The sequence below is a fragment of the Capricornis sumatraensis genome, chromosome 16 (genome assembly GCF_032405125.1).
Source record: "Capricornis sumatraensis isolate serow.1 chromosome 16, serow.2, whole genome shotgun sequence".
NCBI classification, from domain to species: domain Eukaryota; kingdom Metazoa; phylum Chordata; class Mammalia; order Artiodactyla; family Bovidae; genus Capricornis; species Capricornis sumatraensis.
In genome coordinates this window covers 83,588,270-83,604,228 of record NC_091084.1, presented here as the reverse complement: position 1 = coordinate 83,604,228, position 15,959 = coordinate 83,588,270, and the positions used below count along the sequence as shown (strand labels likewise).

Here is a 15,959-nt window from a genome sequence, read left to right as displayed (position 1 = left end):
CACCTTTGCCCATGACCAGGCCCACAGCCGAGGGCCCAGGACACAGCCTAGGGGCCGTCTCCAGGCAGAATCTCCCCCCAAACAGCGCTTCCTTGGTGGTGACGCCTCCGCAACTGAAAATAAGATGTCTCTGTGTCTCACTCCTCTCTGAGAACGCTGGGATCAAAAGAGCAGCTTTATTTGGGAGAAAAGACACACAACGGGACCGTCAGGACGACCAGTCTAGGCACACGGCCCTGAGTCTGGGGCTCGTTTTGATTTCCTTCTCTCCATGAGACATCCGGTGGAAGGTCTGTGAGCATGGTGGGATGAGCCCCTGGCTCTGAGAATGTCGCACCAGGGGCTCCTGGACGCTCGCCTGCATGGCTGAACATGCACCTGGGCAAGCGTGAAGACGGAAACACACCTAGGCTCGGCTCCCTGCCAAGGCCCCGGGGCATGAGACCTGGCAGAAGCTGAGGTCCTACAGGGAGCTCGTGAAAACACCCATCCATGGAGGCGGCTGGATGCCAGCCAGGGCACCGACTCCCCAACACGGCTGGGCCCGATCGGCCCCACGCACAGGGGCAGCTCCGGAGGGTCCTCCAGGCCAGACGAGATGTGGACCAGGCCCTGCCTCTCCCCGACGGCTCTGTGCCCGTCGAACAGAGTGCTAGTCCTGGTGCCGCCAACACAGACATCGCCGCTGACAGTGTCTCCTGCCCCTTCAGCACCTGTTTCGGTCACAGTGCTTCCTACTCAGTGAGGGGCGAGGCACTGCGTGCAGCTAACCGATAGCCTCGGACGCACTGAACAGTCCTCAGACGTTCCCAGGCTGACTCGACGCTCATCACACCGTCGCTGAGCGGGGCACCTGCGGAAATGCAGAGCTTCCTACTCAGTGAGGGGCGAGGCATTGCGTGCAGCTAACCGATAGCCTCGGACGCACTGAACAGTCCTCAGACGTTCCCAGGCTGACGGCGTTCATCATACCGTCGCTGAGCGGGGCACCTGCAGAAATGCAGAGCTTCCTACTCAGTGAGGGGTGAGGCATTGCGTGCAGCTAACCGATAGCCTCGGACGCACTGAACAGTCCTCAGACGTTCCCAGGCTGACGGCGCTCATCACACCGTCGCTGCGCGGGGCACCTGCGGAAATGCAGAGCTAAGTCAGATGCGCTCGCTGGCCTTTCTGGGGGCTCATTCCGGTGAATGAGCATGGACTGTGATTCACAAAAACCCAGAGGGGAAGCCCAGGGCAGGGGGGCTAGTGAGCCGGGCCTGGGAGGGCCACTGTGGGCCTGGGGAGAGTGCGGCAGTGACAGATAACTGGAAAGAAAGGGCAGAACGTGGCGGAGGCCAAACGCGTGTTCCGACAGCAGATGCCACACAGGATGGAGAAAAACGCCTGTTTGAGTCGGGGTGGTTGGGAAAGACCACTCAGCCTCACACAGAAGAGAGGCTTCTCATAGGACCCTCAAAACGAGCTGGCTTCCTCCCAGTGTGGCTGGAGAAAGGTGAGGAAACTCCCACCAGAGGACAAGCCAGTGACGGTGGAGATGGTGGAGATTGTGGAGATGGTGGTGACGGTGGTGATGGCAGTGATGGCGGTGACGGTGGAGATGGCGGTGATGGTGGTGATGGCAGTGATGGTGAAGCCAGTGACGGTGGAGATGGTGGAGATTGTGGAGATGGTGGTGACGGTGAAGATGGCGGTGAGGGTGGAGATGGTGAAGCCAGTGACGGTGGTGATGGCAGTGATGGCGGTGATGGCAGTGATGGCGGTGAGGGCGGAGATGGCGGTGAGGGTGGAGATGGCGGTGAGGGTGGTGATGGCAGTGATGGCGGTGACGGTGGAGATGGCGGTGAGGGTGGAGCCAGTGATGGTGGAGAAGAGGACAATGCAGGTGGAGCCGGCAGTCACCCTGGAAGGTGCTGCTGTCCAGCGCCTTTTCGATGTGCAGTGAAAGATTGATCTTTGCATTGCTCATCTTGGCTACGAGCTAAGAGAGATTAAAATGCTTTAGTATGAAGTAAACAATATGCATATTTTATGAAATGCATTTCTCTGCCTGTTTAATTGTGGGATCTTCCATAGAGGCAGAAAGATTCACTGCTCACCACGGGCATGAATCAATGGGGTTTCAGCCTTCTGTCTCAGGAGGCCCCTGGCCTCCGGCTCCTGGCTGCAGGGAGGCCAGTGCTTATACAATGTGGTCTTGGCAGCTTTCTTTCCCCTGTGCTCCTCTGTGGGCCCAGGCGTAAAAGTAAAATATCCAGGTTTTATTGCTCGGGGCTTCTGAGGCCTGGTTCATCACAGGAGAGCCTGCTGGATTCACAAGATGATTGCGGTTCACCAGGAAATAAGGAGAAATATCCTTAGGAATGGTCATCCCAGCATCTTTAGTGGTCCTCCCAGAAGCGCTCTCATTGCCAGGACGCGTCCATCCTTCCCCTGAACTCTTAATCTGCAGTGTAGGCAACCCAGTCCCTTTCAGAAAGTGCTGGGAGCTCGTAAGGTGGCTTCACACTGGGACCTGCTGGGCTTCGCGCACAGCAGTCCTGGCATTCTGCCAGGTGGTGTGTGGGTGATCACAGGTAGCCAGGCAGACTGTCAACACTGATAGCTAGAGGCTGCTTCACAAGGTAGGTTTCCAGCAGCCTAATGGCCACTGGGGACCTCTTTCCTGGCTCCTGGAGCTGAGCCATGGGCCAGGTGGGCACCAATGTGCAGAGGGGGCTGGAATCCGACAAGAACCACTTCGCACCCCCCGGCACCGTGCCACCAGCTTCACAGCAGTGCCTTCGTCCCATTTCGAGTCTCTTTAACGGCTCCCCTCCCCAGTGGACTGCAAGCTCATGGAGGGCAAGTCAGCAAGCTGCCTGGAGACCAGCGGATGCCCTGTAAACAGCAGCTGGATGAGTGAACAAATGAGGGTGATTTTTTTCAAAAGGAAGAAGGGAAAGGAGAGGACACATAAGCCACCGGTCTTTGCAGCGCTCTATTCCTGGGAGCTCAAGCAAGGACTCAAGATGCCACCCAGTTGGCAGAAGTGGCCACTCCCCTCCCTCCATTCACAGCAAACGCCTGCAGAGGCCCCGAACTCCCTCCACCTTGGCAGGAGTGTGGGCCCAGCCCTCCCCTGGGGCTTCCCCGGTGCCTCAGCTGGTAAAGAATGCGCCTGCAATGCAGGAGACCCCAGTTTGATTCCTGGGTCGGAAGAAAGGATAGGCTGGGTCTAGAGAAGGGATAGGCTACCCACTCCAGTATTCTTGGGCTTCCCCGGTGCCTCAGCTGGTGAAGAATCCACCTGCAATGCAGGAAACCTGAGTTCAATCCCTGGGTTGGGAAGAGCCCCTGGAGAAGTGAACAGCTACCCACTCCAGTATTCTGGCCTGGAGAATTCTGTGGACTGTATGGTCCACGGGGTTGCAAAGAGCCGGACACGACTGCACGACTTTCACGTTCAGCCCTCCCCTAACGACCTACAGCCCTGTAGCCTCGTCTGCCTGTCACTTTAAGGAAGGTCCTGTCCTTTTTAGCAAACAGCCCTGGGGCCTGGAAAGGGCCTCTGTGGATGACAGCCCGGTCTGGTGATGTGTGGCCCTCCTGCCAAGCCCGAGGGGCTTCCGGAGTCCAGACACTGCTGGTGTCCAGATGCCAGCACAGATGCCACTGTGGGTGGCCCTGGCCTTGATGCTGAGCCCCACATACGGACACGTGAGGCTACACTGCGGGGGTGCAGGGGGCTTGCTCTGCTGAAGGAAGGATCGGAGACCGGGAAGTCCAGAATGACCCTCCGTTTGCAGACAGTGGGACTGGAGAACTAGGACTGTCAGACCCGTGCTCGGATCCCGAGGACCCCCTCAGAGTGCCCCCCCGAGGACCCCCAGAGTGCCCCCCGAGGACCCCCCAGAGTGCCCCCCGAGGACCCCCTCATAGTTCCCTCTGAAGTGCTCGGATCCCAAGGACCCCCTCAGAGTGCCCCCCAAAGTGCTCGCGCCCCAAGGACCTCCCAGAGTGCCCCCTCGAGGACCCCCAGAGTGTCCCCCGAGGACCCCCCAGAGTGCCCCCCAAAGTGCTCGGGCCCCAAGGACCTCCCAGAGTGCCCCCCGAGGACCCCCTCAGAGTGCCCCCCAAAGTGCTCGGGCCCCAAGGACCCCCTCAGAGTGCCCCCAAAGTGCTCGGGCCCCAAGGACCCCCTCAGAGTGGCCCCCGAGGACCCCCTCATAGCTCCCCCCGAAGTGCTTGGATCCCGAGGACCCCCTCAGAGTCCCCCCCAAAGTGCTCAGGCCCCAAGAACCCCCAGAGTGATCCCTGAGGACCCCCCAGAGTGACCCCTAAGGACCCCCCCAGAGTGCCCCCTGAGGACCCCCCCAGAGTGTCCCCCAAGAACCCCCCAGAGTGATCCCTGAGGACCCCCCAGAGTGACCCCTAAGGACCCCCTCAGAGTGTCCCCCAAAGTGCTCGGGCCCCAAGTACCCCCAAAAGTGCCCCCTAAGGACCCCCACAGAGTGCCCCCCGAAGTGCTTGGACCCCAGAGACCCCTTCATAGTGATCCCCAAGGACCCCCGAGTGCCCCCCGAAGTGCTCGGGCCCCAAAGACCCCTTCATAGTGACCCCCAAGGACCCCCAAGTGCCCCCCGAAGTGCTCGGGCCCCAAAGACCACTCCGAGTGCCCCCTAAGGACCCCCGAGTGCCCCCCAAAGTGCTCGGGCCCCAAGGACCCCTTCATAGTGACCCTCAAGGACCCCCGAGTGCCCCCCAAAGTGCTCGGGCCCCAAGGACCCCCCAGAGTGCCCCCTAAGGACCCCCGAGTGCCCCCCGAAGTGCTCGGGCCCCAAGGACCCCTTCATAGTGACCCTCAAGGACCCCCGAGTGCCCCCCGAAGTGCTCGGGCCCCAAGGACCCCCCAGAGTGCCCCCTAAGGACCCCCGAGTGCCCCCCGAAGTGCTCGGGCCCCAAGGACCCCTTCATAGTGACCCTCAAGGACTCCCGAGTGCCCCCCGAAGTGCTCGGGCCCCAAGGACCCCCAAAAGTGCCCCCTAAGGACCCCCCAGAGTGCCCCCCGAAGTGCTTGGACCCCAGAGACCCCTTCATAGTGACCCCCAAGGACCCCCGAGTGCCCCCCAAAGTGCTCGGGCCCCAAGGACCCCCCCCGAGTGACTCCCAACTCCTGTCCTCAGTCCATCACTGCTGTTCCAGGACAGGCCACCCGACCCCCATGTGCACGCAGGCAGAAGCTGCGCCGGGTGGAAGCCTGGGTGCAGCCATGCCCTGGGGAGCAGCCCCCGTCTGCGCAGGGCTCGGGGCGGCAGTCACCGGCTCTCACCAAAGGACCACTGCCAGGCTGTGTTCAGGCTTCCGGCGGCCTTGTCCCGTCACTTCTCCCCAACATCGAGGAAAAGCTTCGTCCTCGACGTTCACAGCCCTTCCCTGCCGCTTCCTTCTTGCTTCCCAGAAATCCTGACACTTGGTTGCCTCATTGGGCCCAGACCCTTCAGCTTCTCAAGACCAACGAGGTTTTGGGGAGCCCCTAGTGTGAGCTCTCTTTCCTAGTCCCTGAAAGTAGAGAAGGCCACTTGCAGGGTGACAGACAGCACCAGACCACGAATTCTGAGCATCCCCCATGTACCGCATCCCCATCCCTTCTCTCGGCTCCAGCTCCGGGGAAAGAAAGAGAGGAGGGGAGGGGAGAAGGAATTCACAGGCCTGAGGAATCCCGAGGGAGGAGAGAGCCTGCTTCTGGCAGACTGAGGACAAAGACCTCTCAAGCCTCTTAACACAAACATTCTCTGAGAACGCTAAGTTGCTAAGTCGCTTCAGTCGCGTCCGACTCTGTGCAACCCCATAGATGGCAGCCCACCAGGCTCCCCCGTCACTGGGATTCTCCAGGCAAGAACACTGGAGTGGGTTGCCATTTCCTTCTCCAATGCGCCTGGTCAAAAACCTCCGGGTCTGAAATGCACCTGCAGCTGTTTAGTCCCCTGTTCCTCCTCTCCCCACCAAGCCGCCATCACACCCCGTGTCGTGAGCGAGACGGAGGCGTGGAGTCCTTGGCCACGCTCAGCGTGCCCCACAGCCACCATCCCTCGGGATTTCTGCAGGTCTGCCCTTTCCTTCCAGAGAGCCCAGGGATTCACGGTGGGAAGAGCAGGCGTGGGGAGAGCCGCCGGCGGGAAGCCGGAGCCGGGCCTTCAGCGTCCTTGCAGCGCGAGTGGACCCGGCGGGTAAAATCCAGGCTCCCCCAGCGGGACCCACAGTCTCTTCACCTGCACTGTGTGCCCCACACAGAGGGTAGGCGGCGACCCAGGGGTGCCGCCCGGGGGGTCTGGACGCCCCCTCCCGGGGGCCTGGGCAACGGACTCTGGACCACCCGGCACGGCTCCTGGCAGACACGAGCGCAGACAGGAGCGCGGGCCGGTCAGACACACTCGCCTCAAGGCCCGCCTCCTGCCACACTGACCCCCGCTTGCTCAGTCTTCTTTCTCACACAGAGCGCCCCAAGCCCAGCTCCGTCAGCTTCTGTCCCGTCACTGCTGCGGGCCTGGGGGGCTGTGACCCTGCTGCGGGTCTGGGGGGCCTTGATCCCGCTGCAGGTCTTGGGGGCTGTGACCCCGTGAGGGTCTGGGGGGCCGTGACCCCTCGTCTGACCTACTCACTGCTGTGGGTCGGGGGGGCCGTAACCCTACTGCACGCCTGGGGGTCCATGACCCTGTGAGGGTGTGGGGGGCCATGACCCCTCGCCTGACCCGCTCACCGCTGCGGGTCTGGGAGGCTGTGATCCCATGCGGGCCCCCTCTGGCCCCAGGATGCAAGGAGGCCCCTTGGATTCCCCTAAGCTCTTCGCCCGCTGATTCCGCCGAGTCCTGCAATGAGCCTGCGGCATTAAACGCCAGCTTTGCCACTTCCTGCACACGCGGCCTTGATGGAATCCCCTGAACACCGCGCCCCAGATTCCTGACCTAAAGAGGCATTTCTAGCAGAGCCTCAGCATACCCAGTGCCTCATAAATGACACCTCACATCACGGAACCAGTTCCTGCTGGTGAGGCTGTGGGACAGTGCCCGGTGTACGCAGACAGCCAGGCCCAAGTCAGCTTTCCACTGGATCCCCATCACCCTGCGCCCGGCACCCAGGGCAGCAGCGATCAAGCCACAGGGCCGTGGGTGCGGCGGGGTCAGTGGGCGCCCGCGGGCAGGCAGAGCAGAGCCTCCCGTCAGTCCAGACGACCCGCAGGGGGCAGGGAGGCTGTCGCTTCCCCAGACTGGAGCCGGACGGGCTGCAGCGGCCTGGGGCTCGCCAGTGACTGACCGCGGCCAGGTGAGGGGGGCTCTAGAGGGCCTGAGGTCACGTGCTCTGGGGCCGTTGGGGCCTGCAGACAGGTCCAGGGGCAACTTGCTGTCTCTCCCCGCGCCCGCCCAGCGAGCTGGCCCTCCGAGTCCAGGGTCCTCTGCGCCTCCCTCAGCTGCGGAAAAAGAAGGCACTGAAATTCCATCACTGAAGCCCTGGGGCTCCTTCTGCAGACACACAGGCTCGCTACAGCTCAGGAAGGCCGCTGGCCCCTGGACGGGGTGGGGAGCAGGTGGCTGAGGGCCTGGAGACTGGAGGACATTCCCACTCGTCAAGGGAGGTGAGGACGGCCCAGAGCTCGGACCCGAACCCAGCGGAGGGGAGGCATCGGAAGGCCGCCTCCTCGAGCTCTCTGCGCCAGAGCTCAGCCAGCCCCGGCCACCGCAGGCAGCCAGCCAGCCCACAGCCCGCGTGCCCATCAGACACTGCGTGGCACAGCTGGGCGAGGGCTCACCCTGGCTGGGGGACGGCTGTGCCTCGGGGAGGCCCGCACACCCACAGCGTGTGAGCTTCAGTCACGTTGGCCAGCCCCCTGCTGTAGATCCCAGGGGCCGGTGGATGGCTCCCTAGAAACGGGAGTCTCAGCAATGAGACAGCTGGGGGTGTCCCCCAGGCCGGCAGTGGCTCAGCTGCCTCCTGGCACTGCGGTGTGCGGCGGAGTTGGGTGGCGAGCTGAGAGGGAAGGGCCGTGTTCAGAAATCAGGGGCTCCGGCACAGAGGGAGGCCGGGCAGAAGGAACCGTTAGCTGATAAGAACACAGCAACTGTTGTTCATACTAAATTGGGGCCCAGGTGACTGGGAAAAAAACCACAGACCCTCCCAGAGGGCTGCCGGGTCTGCACTGCAGACGGAGGCTTTACGGGACCCTCAGGGGAAGGCTGCAGGAGCCGGGCAGGGCTCCCGTCGGGCCAAACTGCATAGTGAACACTTACTGGCTTGTCCCTGAGGACAGACCGGCCTTGCATACCAAACACGTGCGGTGGCTTTGGGGGCCTCTGGGCAGAGGGGCTTGGTCCGGAGACCCAGGGGCTGCCGCAGGTGTTTGGAGCGAGACTCTAAATTCAGAGCGGGAGGGAGGCGTTCTCAGACCCGTCGCGCCGACCGCGAGACAGGCGCGACCACCCGGTGGGGCTGGTGTGTGCACACGTGTCTGCAGGATGCCGTAGCTGCCCCGGGGCAGGAGGGCGTGGGTGTGCACGCGCGTATCTGCCTCTGCGTGCACGCTTTGTGTCCACAGAGCTGTATGTGTCCACGCACTCGGGTTATCACCCCAACTTCCCACGGAAACCAACGGCAGGTGTTCCGTCCTCAGGGAGCCTTAGCATGCTAATTTCAATCCCATGTTATTGTGTTAAGCTGCTTCTAAAAATTAAAATGTAGAAATTCCATAGACAGAGCCCAGGGCTACACTGCAAGGTGGGCCCTGGGAAGAGGGCCTCTCGTCACCGTTGCTCTTCCAAGAGCGGTGAGCCCGGCCCGTCTGGCCACGCTCCCCCGGACAAGGGAGGGCCCGGCGGGCCGCAGCGGCAAGGACCAACAGGACGCAGCCGGTTGGTCCAGCCCCTCCGCTGACTGCTCCTGGGAGACTGCCGGCCAGGAGGGGTCTCAGGCAGGGCCTTCAGAGTCGGCCTGAAGGCCTGGCTTCTGCACAAACCTCCCCGAGCTCAGCGCATGGGGGCCATGATGGATGGGGTGACCCCTTCAAGCCACACTTTTCACACAGAGGGTGACTCCTCTCTGCTGGCAAGATGAGGGGGAGACCCACAGGGCTCCAGGGGGCTCTGGCCTGCCCTTGTGCCCCTTGACTCCCCTGGAAGGAGTGAAGGCCCAGCCCCTCCTCCAGGCTACTCTGCTCCCTGCCCCACCGCGGGGGAACACAAGGAGGGGTACATTCTGGGAGCAGGGTTGCTCCAGCCGGGAGGAGGAAGCAGGGCAGGCCCCTGCCATTCTCCTCTCATCGCAAGACCAAGGAGACCCTGCATGCAGCAGGCGGTACTCGGGCTAGAACTGCTATGGCCTCCGTGACGGCAGAGTGGGCTGTGAAACACGCAGATGGGAGGTGGGGTGGGGGAGGGCGGCTGGGCCTGGAGGCGGTCACTGGCCCTGTTTTCAAATGGCCCTGAGGCAGCCTGCACGGGGAGCCCCCTTCTCGCCTCAAGACCTCAACCGAAGCAGCCGATCGTGAAGCCCCTGCTCCCGCCTGCCCGCACCGCCTCACACCCTCAGCACAAGGAGCAGGTCCAGGCTCCGTAGTGCCCAGGCTGGAGAGGGGCCAGGAGAGGGCCCCGTGGTCCCACTTCAAGGCAGTAACACCCGACCGAGGGTGGGGAGGAGTCCACCGAGGGAGGGAAGGAGGCCCCTGACCGCCTCAGTCCCCTGGGGCCAGCGGGCCCCCCGCTACTGGAGCTGGCCCCTGGGCCGTGGGAGAGACGCCGGGTGGCCCTGAACGCACGTGTCCAGGAGGATGGCCGCCTGGGCTGCAAGCCCTTAAAGCACGTACGAGGAAGGCCTCTCCGTCTCTGGGGACTTGACCAAAGAACATTTGGAAGGCTCTCCACGGGGGGCTGCAGCCCACACCCTCACGCACACAGGTGCACACACAGGGCTGACACCCGAGGCCCAGCGGGACACAGGCAAGGAACCGGCACTTCCTGGCCCAAAGAGCCCTTGAGACGCTCTCTGGGCACCTGCGCCTCTCTGCTCCTGTGACCCCTTCTGCCCCCAGCACCGCCTGGCCCGCTTCTTTCTCTGGGGAAGTCCACGCTCCTCTGACGGGAAGGTAGGGGGGCTGGCCTCCAACCAGGCAGCAGCGCCCCGACGGGGGCCCCCTACGGGCCAGACCCCCAGGAACCCCATCTCCACGCACCAGGCACCCCTGCGGCCTGGCAGGCGCCACTTGCCCCCACCGGCCATCTCCCTCCAGAGAACCGCCAGCCGACTGCCCGGCCGGGAAACAATCATCCTTTGAGAAAGGCTGCCAAACTGGGCGCCAGGAACGGCCGGCATGTAGACAAGGTTGGGGGCGGGGGGCTCTAACTCCGGGGAGCGAGCCCTGGCGGTGTCGCCCCCTCCCGCAGCCCCGCTTCAGAGCGCGGAACCGGGCCGCCTGCGCCTGGGAGGGCGCGGGGCGCGGGGCGATACCCACCCGGGGGTCCGCGCCTCCTCGCGCCCCCGCCCCGCGCGCGGGGTTGGTACCGACGGTCCACAGCGCGGGTCCCGCCGGCAGCTCGCGCGCGGGGCCGGGCGCACGGGGCGGGGCGCGGGGCGGGGCCAGCGGTGGGCGCCACCCCCGCGGGCGGGCCGGGGGCGGGCCGGGGCGGGGCTGGCGGTGCTGTCACAGCCGCCGCGGCCCCGGCGCGTCCGCCGCCGCCGAGGGGACTGCGCGCCGGCCGGGTCTGTTGGCTCCGGCCGCGCGCCCCGGCCCCGCGCCTCCGCCCTGCGCCCGGCCGGCTCTGCTCGCTCTGCCGCGCCCCCGTCCTCCCCGCCCGGCTCCCCGCCCCGCGCCCCCCGCGCGCTCGCGGGCTCGGCCGCCGCCTCGCCGAGCGAAGGGCCGGGCCGGGGCGGCGCTGACCCCGCGGCGATGAAGGGGCCTCGGGGGACCTGCAGCGCGAGAGACCCCGGGGCCGGAGGCGCGCGTGGCCGAGGCCAGCAGCCCGGGGGCGCGGGGACCGGCCCCTAGGGGCCGCCGCCGAGATGGAGCGCGCCGGGGACGATCCGGACTCGCCGCCGCAGGTCAGTGGCCCCGCCGCCGCGTACAGAGCCCCTTTATGCGTCCGCAACGGCGCCCGCGGCATGTGCCTGTGCGCGGACGCCTGTGCGCGCTCCTGTGTGTGTGTGCGTGTGTGTGTGTGTGTGCGCGCGCGCGCGCGCATGATGGTGCGCGCAGCGGGGCGGCTGGAGAGCCGGCCAGCATCGGGCCGGGGCCAGCAGGCACTGCAGTCGAGGGGCTGCTGCGGGACCAGACCTGGGTGGTGCTGGCCCTCGTCGGCGTCGAGAAGGGAAGCTGGTTCTCAGCCCCTGCCAGCCGCAGGCCGGGCTCTTGGCTCGCCGGGGCCCTTCCTCCCACCTCAGCAGGTGGTTCCTGGCGACCTGGAGTCGGGGGTCAGCACCGCTGCTCCGAGTCCCCCAGGGTCGTCCCCAAGCTCAGAGGCTCCAGCCACGGCAAGTTAAGTGTCTACAACCCTCCGGCGAGGCAGGGGGCTGAGCGGTGGTGAGGGGGCCCAGCATCAGGGCAGGCGTGCAGGGGGCAGGAGTCAGGACCGAGTTCATCGCCTGCCCTCCACACCTGGACTCGGGCCCGGGGCCCCAGTCCCTCCCAACCAGAGCCCACAGCTTAGGGGGGCAAACTGAGGTGTGAGGCAGGAGAGGATGGAAGGGAGGCCAGGAAGGAGGTGGCGGCCTGGGGCTGGAGCTGAGGTTGAGAGAACCCGCCCCCCGCGCACTCAGAGGCAGAAACGAGATCCTCCCCAGCCCTCTGCGTGTCCTGCCCCGGCCAGGCCTAGTCCCAGCCCGGTGCCACTCGCGTGGATTCTTGTAGAAGCAGGACAGCGGGGCTCTGGGGCTCTCTCTGCCTGGATGCTGAGGCCGGCCTTGCAGAAGGCTGGTCGCCCCAGGCTGGTGGGGGCAGCTCTGTGCGGGTACCGGGTGGGTGGGTGGGGAACCCACTGGGGGCTTGACATGCACGGCTGCACAGGACTGGGTGGGAATGTTCCCGGAGCAGCTGGTGACACCTTGTGTGTGGCTGTGTCAGGGTGGGGCTCATGGCTCCCCGAGTTACGGGGCTGGGCGTGTGACTTTACCAGACGGAGGTTCCCGCTTCCCCAGGTCCACCTTCTGTCCCCCGGGGCTCCCTGCCTCCAGCACAGAGATGGAGGCGTCCCCTCCAAAGCTGCTGAGCTGGGGGCTGTTAGTGGCCTCACTGGACCGAACGTCGAGTCCCCTTCCTTTGTTTAGAACAAAGACCCTTCCCCCATGAGACCCTCAGAGAGACTGCACTGCACCCAGACCCTGCCCAGCACCCTCAAAGCTTCTGGGGCTGCATTCATCCCCCTCTCCCCATCTTGGGGGGATGCAGAAGGCTTGCCCGGGTGTGGAGCAGGGAGGCTTGATGGATCCGTGCCCCCTTTGGTGCCAGGCGGCTGCTGTGCCCGTTTTGTGCCTGCCCGTGGATGAGCCCCTCCTTGTTGGGGTGTGCTGGCGGCTCACCGGCTGGCTGAACACACGAACAGAGGTTCTGGATGAGCAGCAGCGACGGGCCCACCTGAAGGGGGGCTGCTGGAGACTGGGGGCTCCAGAGGAGGAAGCGGAGGGCCAGCCCTTCCCCCCGCCCGCCGCCTCTGGATGCACCTGGGTTTCCCCCCATGGTTGTGAGGGGTGAGGGGAGGGGGACCCGGGTGGCTGGCCTTCTCTGGCTGTGAGCACAGGGTGATGAGGAGGGCGGAAGCTTCGCAAGTGTGGCGGGTCCAGCGGTGAGCTGACCCCGAACCAGGCTCTAGGGTCAGGGAAGGGTGTTGGTCCAGCTTGGTCAGAGGAGGGGCTGAGCGGGCCGGGAGTTGCCCGAGTGCCCCCTCTGCTGAGAGCTGGACAGGAGGAGAGGCCGGGTTCAGGAAGAGAGAATCTGAGAGTCCGAGGCAGGCGGAGCAGCTGCGAGAGAAAGCAAACAAAGACACAGAAGCGTGGGCGCCGGGGCCAGCAGAGCGGGGGCCGCCTCGGCCTCCTTCCAGGGTGCCCGCCCGTGTCGGCAGCCAGTGGCCAGGGCAGGGGGCCGGCCCCCCGAGGAACGTGGGGGAGGGTGGGGTTCAGGGGAGCCCCGGGCAGAAGGGACCTTTTTGCGTGTGCCCACCCCCACACCTTCTGGGGAGAAGGAGAAGGGAAGCCTGCCCGCAGCCCAGACCTGCAGGCCAGAAGTCCTCTGCGGGGCGTGCTGAGCATGTAGGGTGGGCACGCGGAGGTGGTGCCGTGCAGGGCACAGGCTGGCCAGGCCGAGGCTGCCTCGGTCTCTGTGATCGGCTGGGAGGGCTTCGGGGAAAGTGGCGGCCCTCTAGTGAAGGCCTGTAGACCCAGGAGCCTCTCCAGTCAGGCCGTCTGTAGGCGAAGAGCTCGAGAGGCGTCACCGTTCAGTCTGCACCTGTTGCCTCCCCGTGAGCCCCTCCCTGGCATCCGGAAGCCTCTGAATGGAGTAGCCGTTCTCCCACCCTGGGGCCGCCTCACCGGCCTTGCTGCCGGCTCTCCGTTCAGACCGCCGCCTCCAGGCTCGGGGCCTGGCCCTGCCCCTGCCGTTCCGCTGGGGGAGACACGCTCGGTGTCCCCCTGCCGAATGGCAGCAGCGCGGTTTCCGTGCGGAACCAGCTGTCGGTGCGGTCGTTGCACTTCTCGGCCAGTGTCCCCCCAAAATCCACACAACCGACAGGAACCCCAGGCCGGTGGCCCCTTGGTGTGGGTGCTGCCAGCTGACCAGGTGGGTGGGGGCTGTTCCCTAACCCTAACCCTAACCCCGCTCCACACTCGCTCACTGAGCACCTACTGTGTCCCGGGCCCTGGGCCAGTCCCAGGGACGTAAGGCGTCGAGCAGGCCCCAGTCAGATCAGGTTTTCTGTTTAGCTTAGCCTTGGAAGGAAGGACTGTGTGGGTTGCCTTTTTTCTTTTCTTGCAGCTATAGCAAATTTACTTTCCTAATGAGGTTTAGCTGCAGCCAATATTAAAATGAATCTGTGCTCCCCGAGCGCAGCAGCTGACGGCAGGACAGTGGCCTCCCCGCCAAGTGCCTAGCAGGGCTAAGGGCTTTGCCGCCCAGAAGCTCAATGGCGGGCAGTCTCAAGGTGGACCTCCAAGAGCTGGCTGGACTGGGGATGTCTTCCCTGATCAGAGCCCTGAGCAGGGGGTCTCCCGCCCTGTAGCCGGGAGACTGGGGCCCTGGTCGTTGTTCATGAAGGAGGGGAAGGGGGCGGGGCCACGGGGGTCAGAGGGCAGGTGTCAGGAGGGACCCAGCCTGAGGTCCTCAGGGACCCTGCACGCGGCTGAGTGGCTGAGTGAGTGCCATCGCCTCCTCCTCCTCCTGCCCCGTCTCGCTTCCTTCCCTGGGGAGTGGTGAGCGCTGGTCTGTTCACTTGCCCAGTGCCGGGAGCCTCAGAGCCCGGCTGGACGTGGTGCAGCTGCCCCCTCCCCTGGTGGGCATCCCCCAGTCACTCCAGCGCTTTCTGCGAGCTCAGGCGCGCACAGGGCTGTGGCCACCCTACAGGATGGCACAGACGCGTCCAGGACGAGCCCATCGTCCCTGAGTGCCCCTGGCAAGTGCTGCCCCGGGCTCGGCACTGTGCCTGCGGGCGCGGAGAGTGGGGGCTGTGGGACCCCCACGCTGTGTGTCCGGGGACCGCCCCTGACCTCTGTGCCCCCACGTGTCTTGTCTCTGAGTGGGACGGTAACAGGATGCGTGTGAGGTGGGAACGAGAGTCACAGTGAATCGTGTTACTCACTCGGAACAGGAGCAGTAAGTGCTATGCTCAGCAGGTATTTTTGCCTCTTTTTTTCAGTCTGGCTGCTCCAGGCCTTAGTTGCGGCACGCCAGGTCTTTGGTCGCGTCGTGCAGACTCTTAGTTCCCGCATGTGGCATCCAGTTCCCTGACCAGGGGTGGGACCTGGGCCCCTGCATTGGGAGTGTGCAGTCTTCCCACTGGATTGCCAGGGAACTCCCAGCGGTTTTTAAAATTATTCATTCAGTTAATGTTCCATCTACTGACGTTTGGACGACACGAAGTGTGCCGGGCGCAGAGGGGCCCAGGTGTGGTCTTGCTTCTGTCGCCCACCGCCCTGAGCTGGCTCCTCCCTGTGGCGGGGCTGCGGCCAAACAGTAAGCCCGGCACCATCTCGGCTTGTGTTTGCCTTTGCGAGTGAGCACAGCTCCCCCTCCTGCCCCCAAAGGGCCCTGCTTAGCCCCGTGCGTTCAAGATAAAGGAGCACACGAGGTTCCGGCTTCCTGGGTGTCTGGGCAGGCAGGGGCGGCCAGGGCCGGGAGGGCTCTGCCTGGCTCCCAGCCCTGGTCCTGAGGGAGAGGAGCCCCTGGCCGGGCAGGCCCAGCGACCAGCTGCTGTCCGCTTCCAGGCCCAGCTGTGTCGGGCGCTCGCTGCGCACTCAGTCCCAGGGCCTTGTCTCCTCATCTAAAATGACAGCCGCGTGAGGCGTGTGCCCGTGTCCGGCCGCAACCACACTGCCGCCCTCGGCCAGCCCCCTGATGGACTCCCCAGGAGCAGGGTGGGGCGCCCACCCGCCGAGAGGGCCGGCGGCAGAGTGAGCAGGCCTGGGAGCGGGCGGCGGCCCAGAGACCATCTGCCCGGAGGTAGGGCTCTGCGTCTCTAGGTGCGCCCCTCTTTCTGCAGATCAGGAAGCTGCCCACAGAGGTTCTGCTTCTGCTTTGGGTCACACAGCACCTTGGTGCCTGGCCCTGGACTGTGGCCCGAGTCTAAATCCACCCTCCCTGTCTCAGGCCCCCAGGCGGGGGTGCGAGAGGCCCACCATGGGACCGGGCTCCCCTCCCCCACCACCCAGCCAGGCCTCCGCTGTCCTCCCCCGACAGCTGGTGGGAGGACGCACCTACACTGTCCTGCCAGGGCCCCAGGGAAGGTCAGCTGGTT

The 15,959-nt window shown here is 65.0% G+C and overlaps 1 protein-coding gene across 1 annotated transcript; it reads left to right on the top strand.

The window, feature by feature from the left end:
• Positions 1-492: 492 nt before the first annotated feature.
• Positions 493-11,011, top strand: LOC138092324 (protein PRRC2A-like). Its single transcript, XM_068988101.1, has 12 exons — positions 493-741; positions 1,481-1,910; positions 3,850-4,271; positions 4,444-4,574; positions 4,667-4,816; positions 4,909-5,141; positions 6,106-6,276; positions 7,018-7,158; positions 7,506-7,612; positions 7,720-7,836; positions 10,058-10,277; positions 10,410-11,011. Exons 1-12 carry the CDS (start codon positions 493-495, stop codon positions 11,009-11,011), a joined length of 2,973 nt encoding a protein of 990 aa, XP_068844202.1.
• Positions 11,012-15,959: the final 4,948 nt, after the last annotated feature.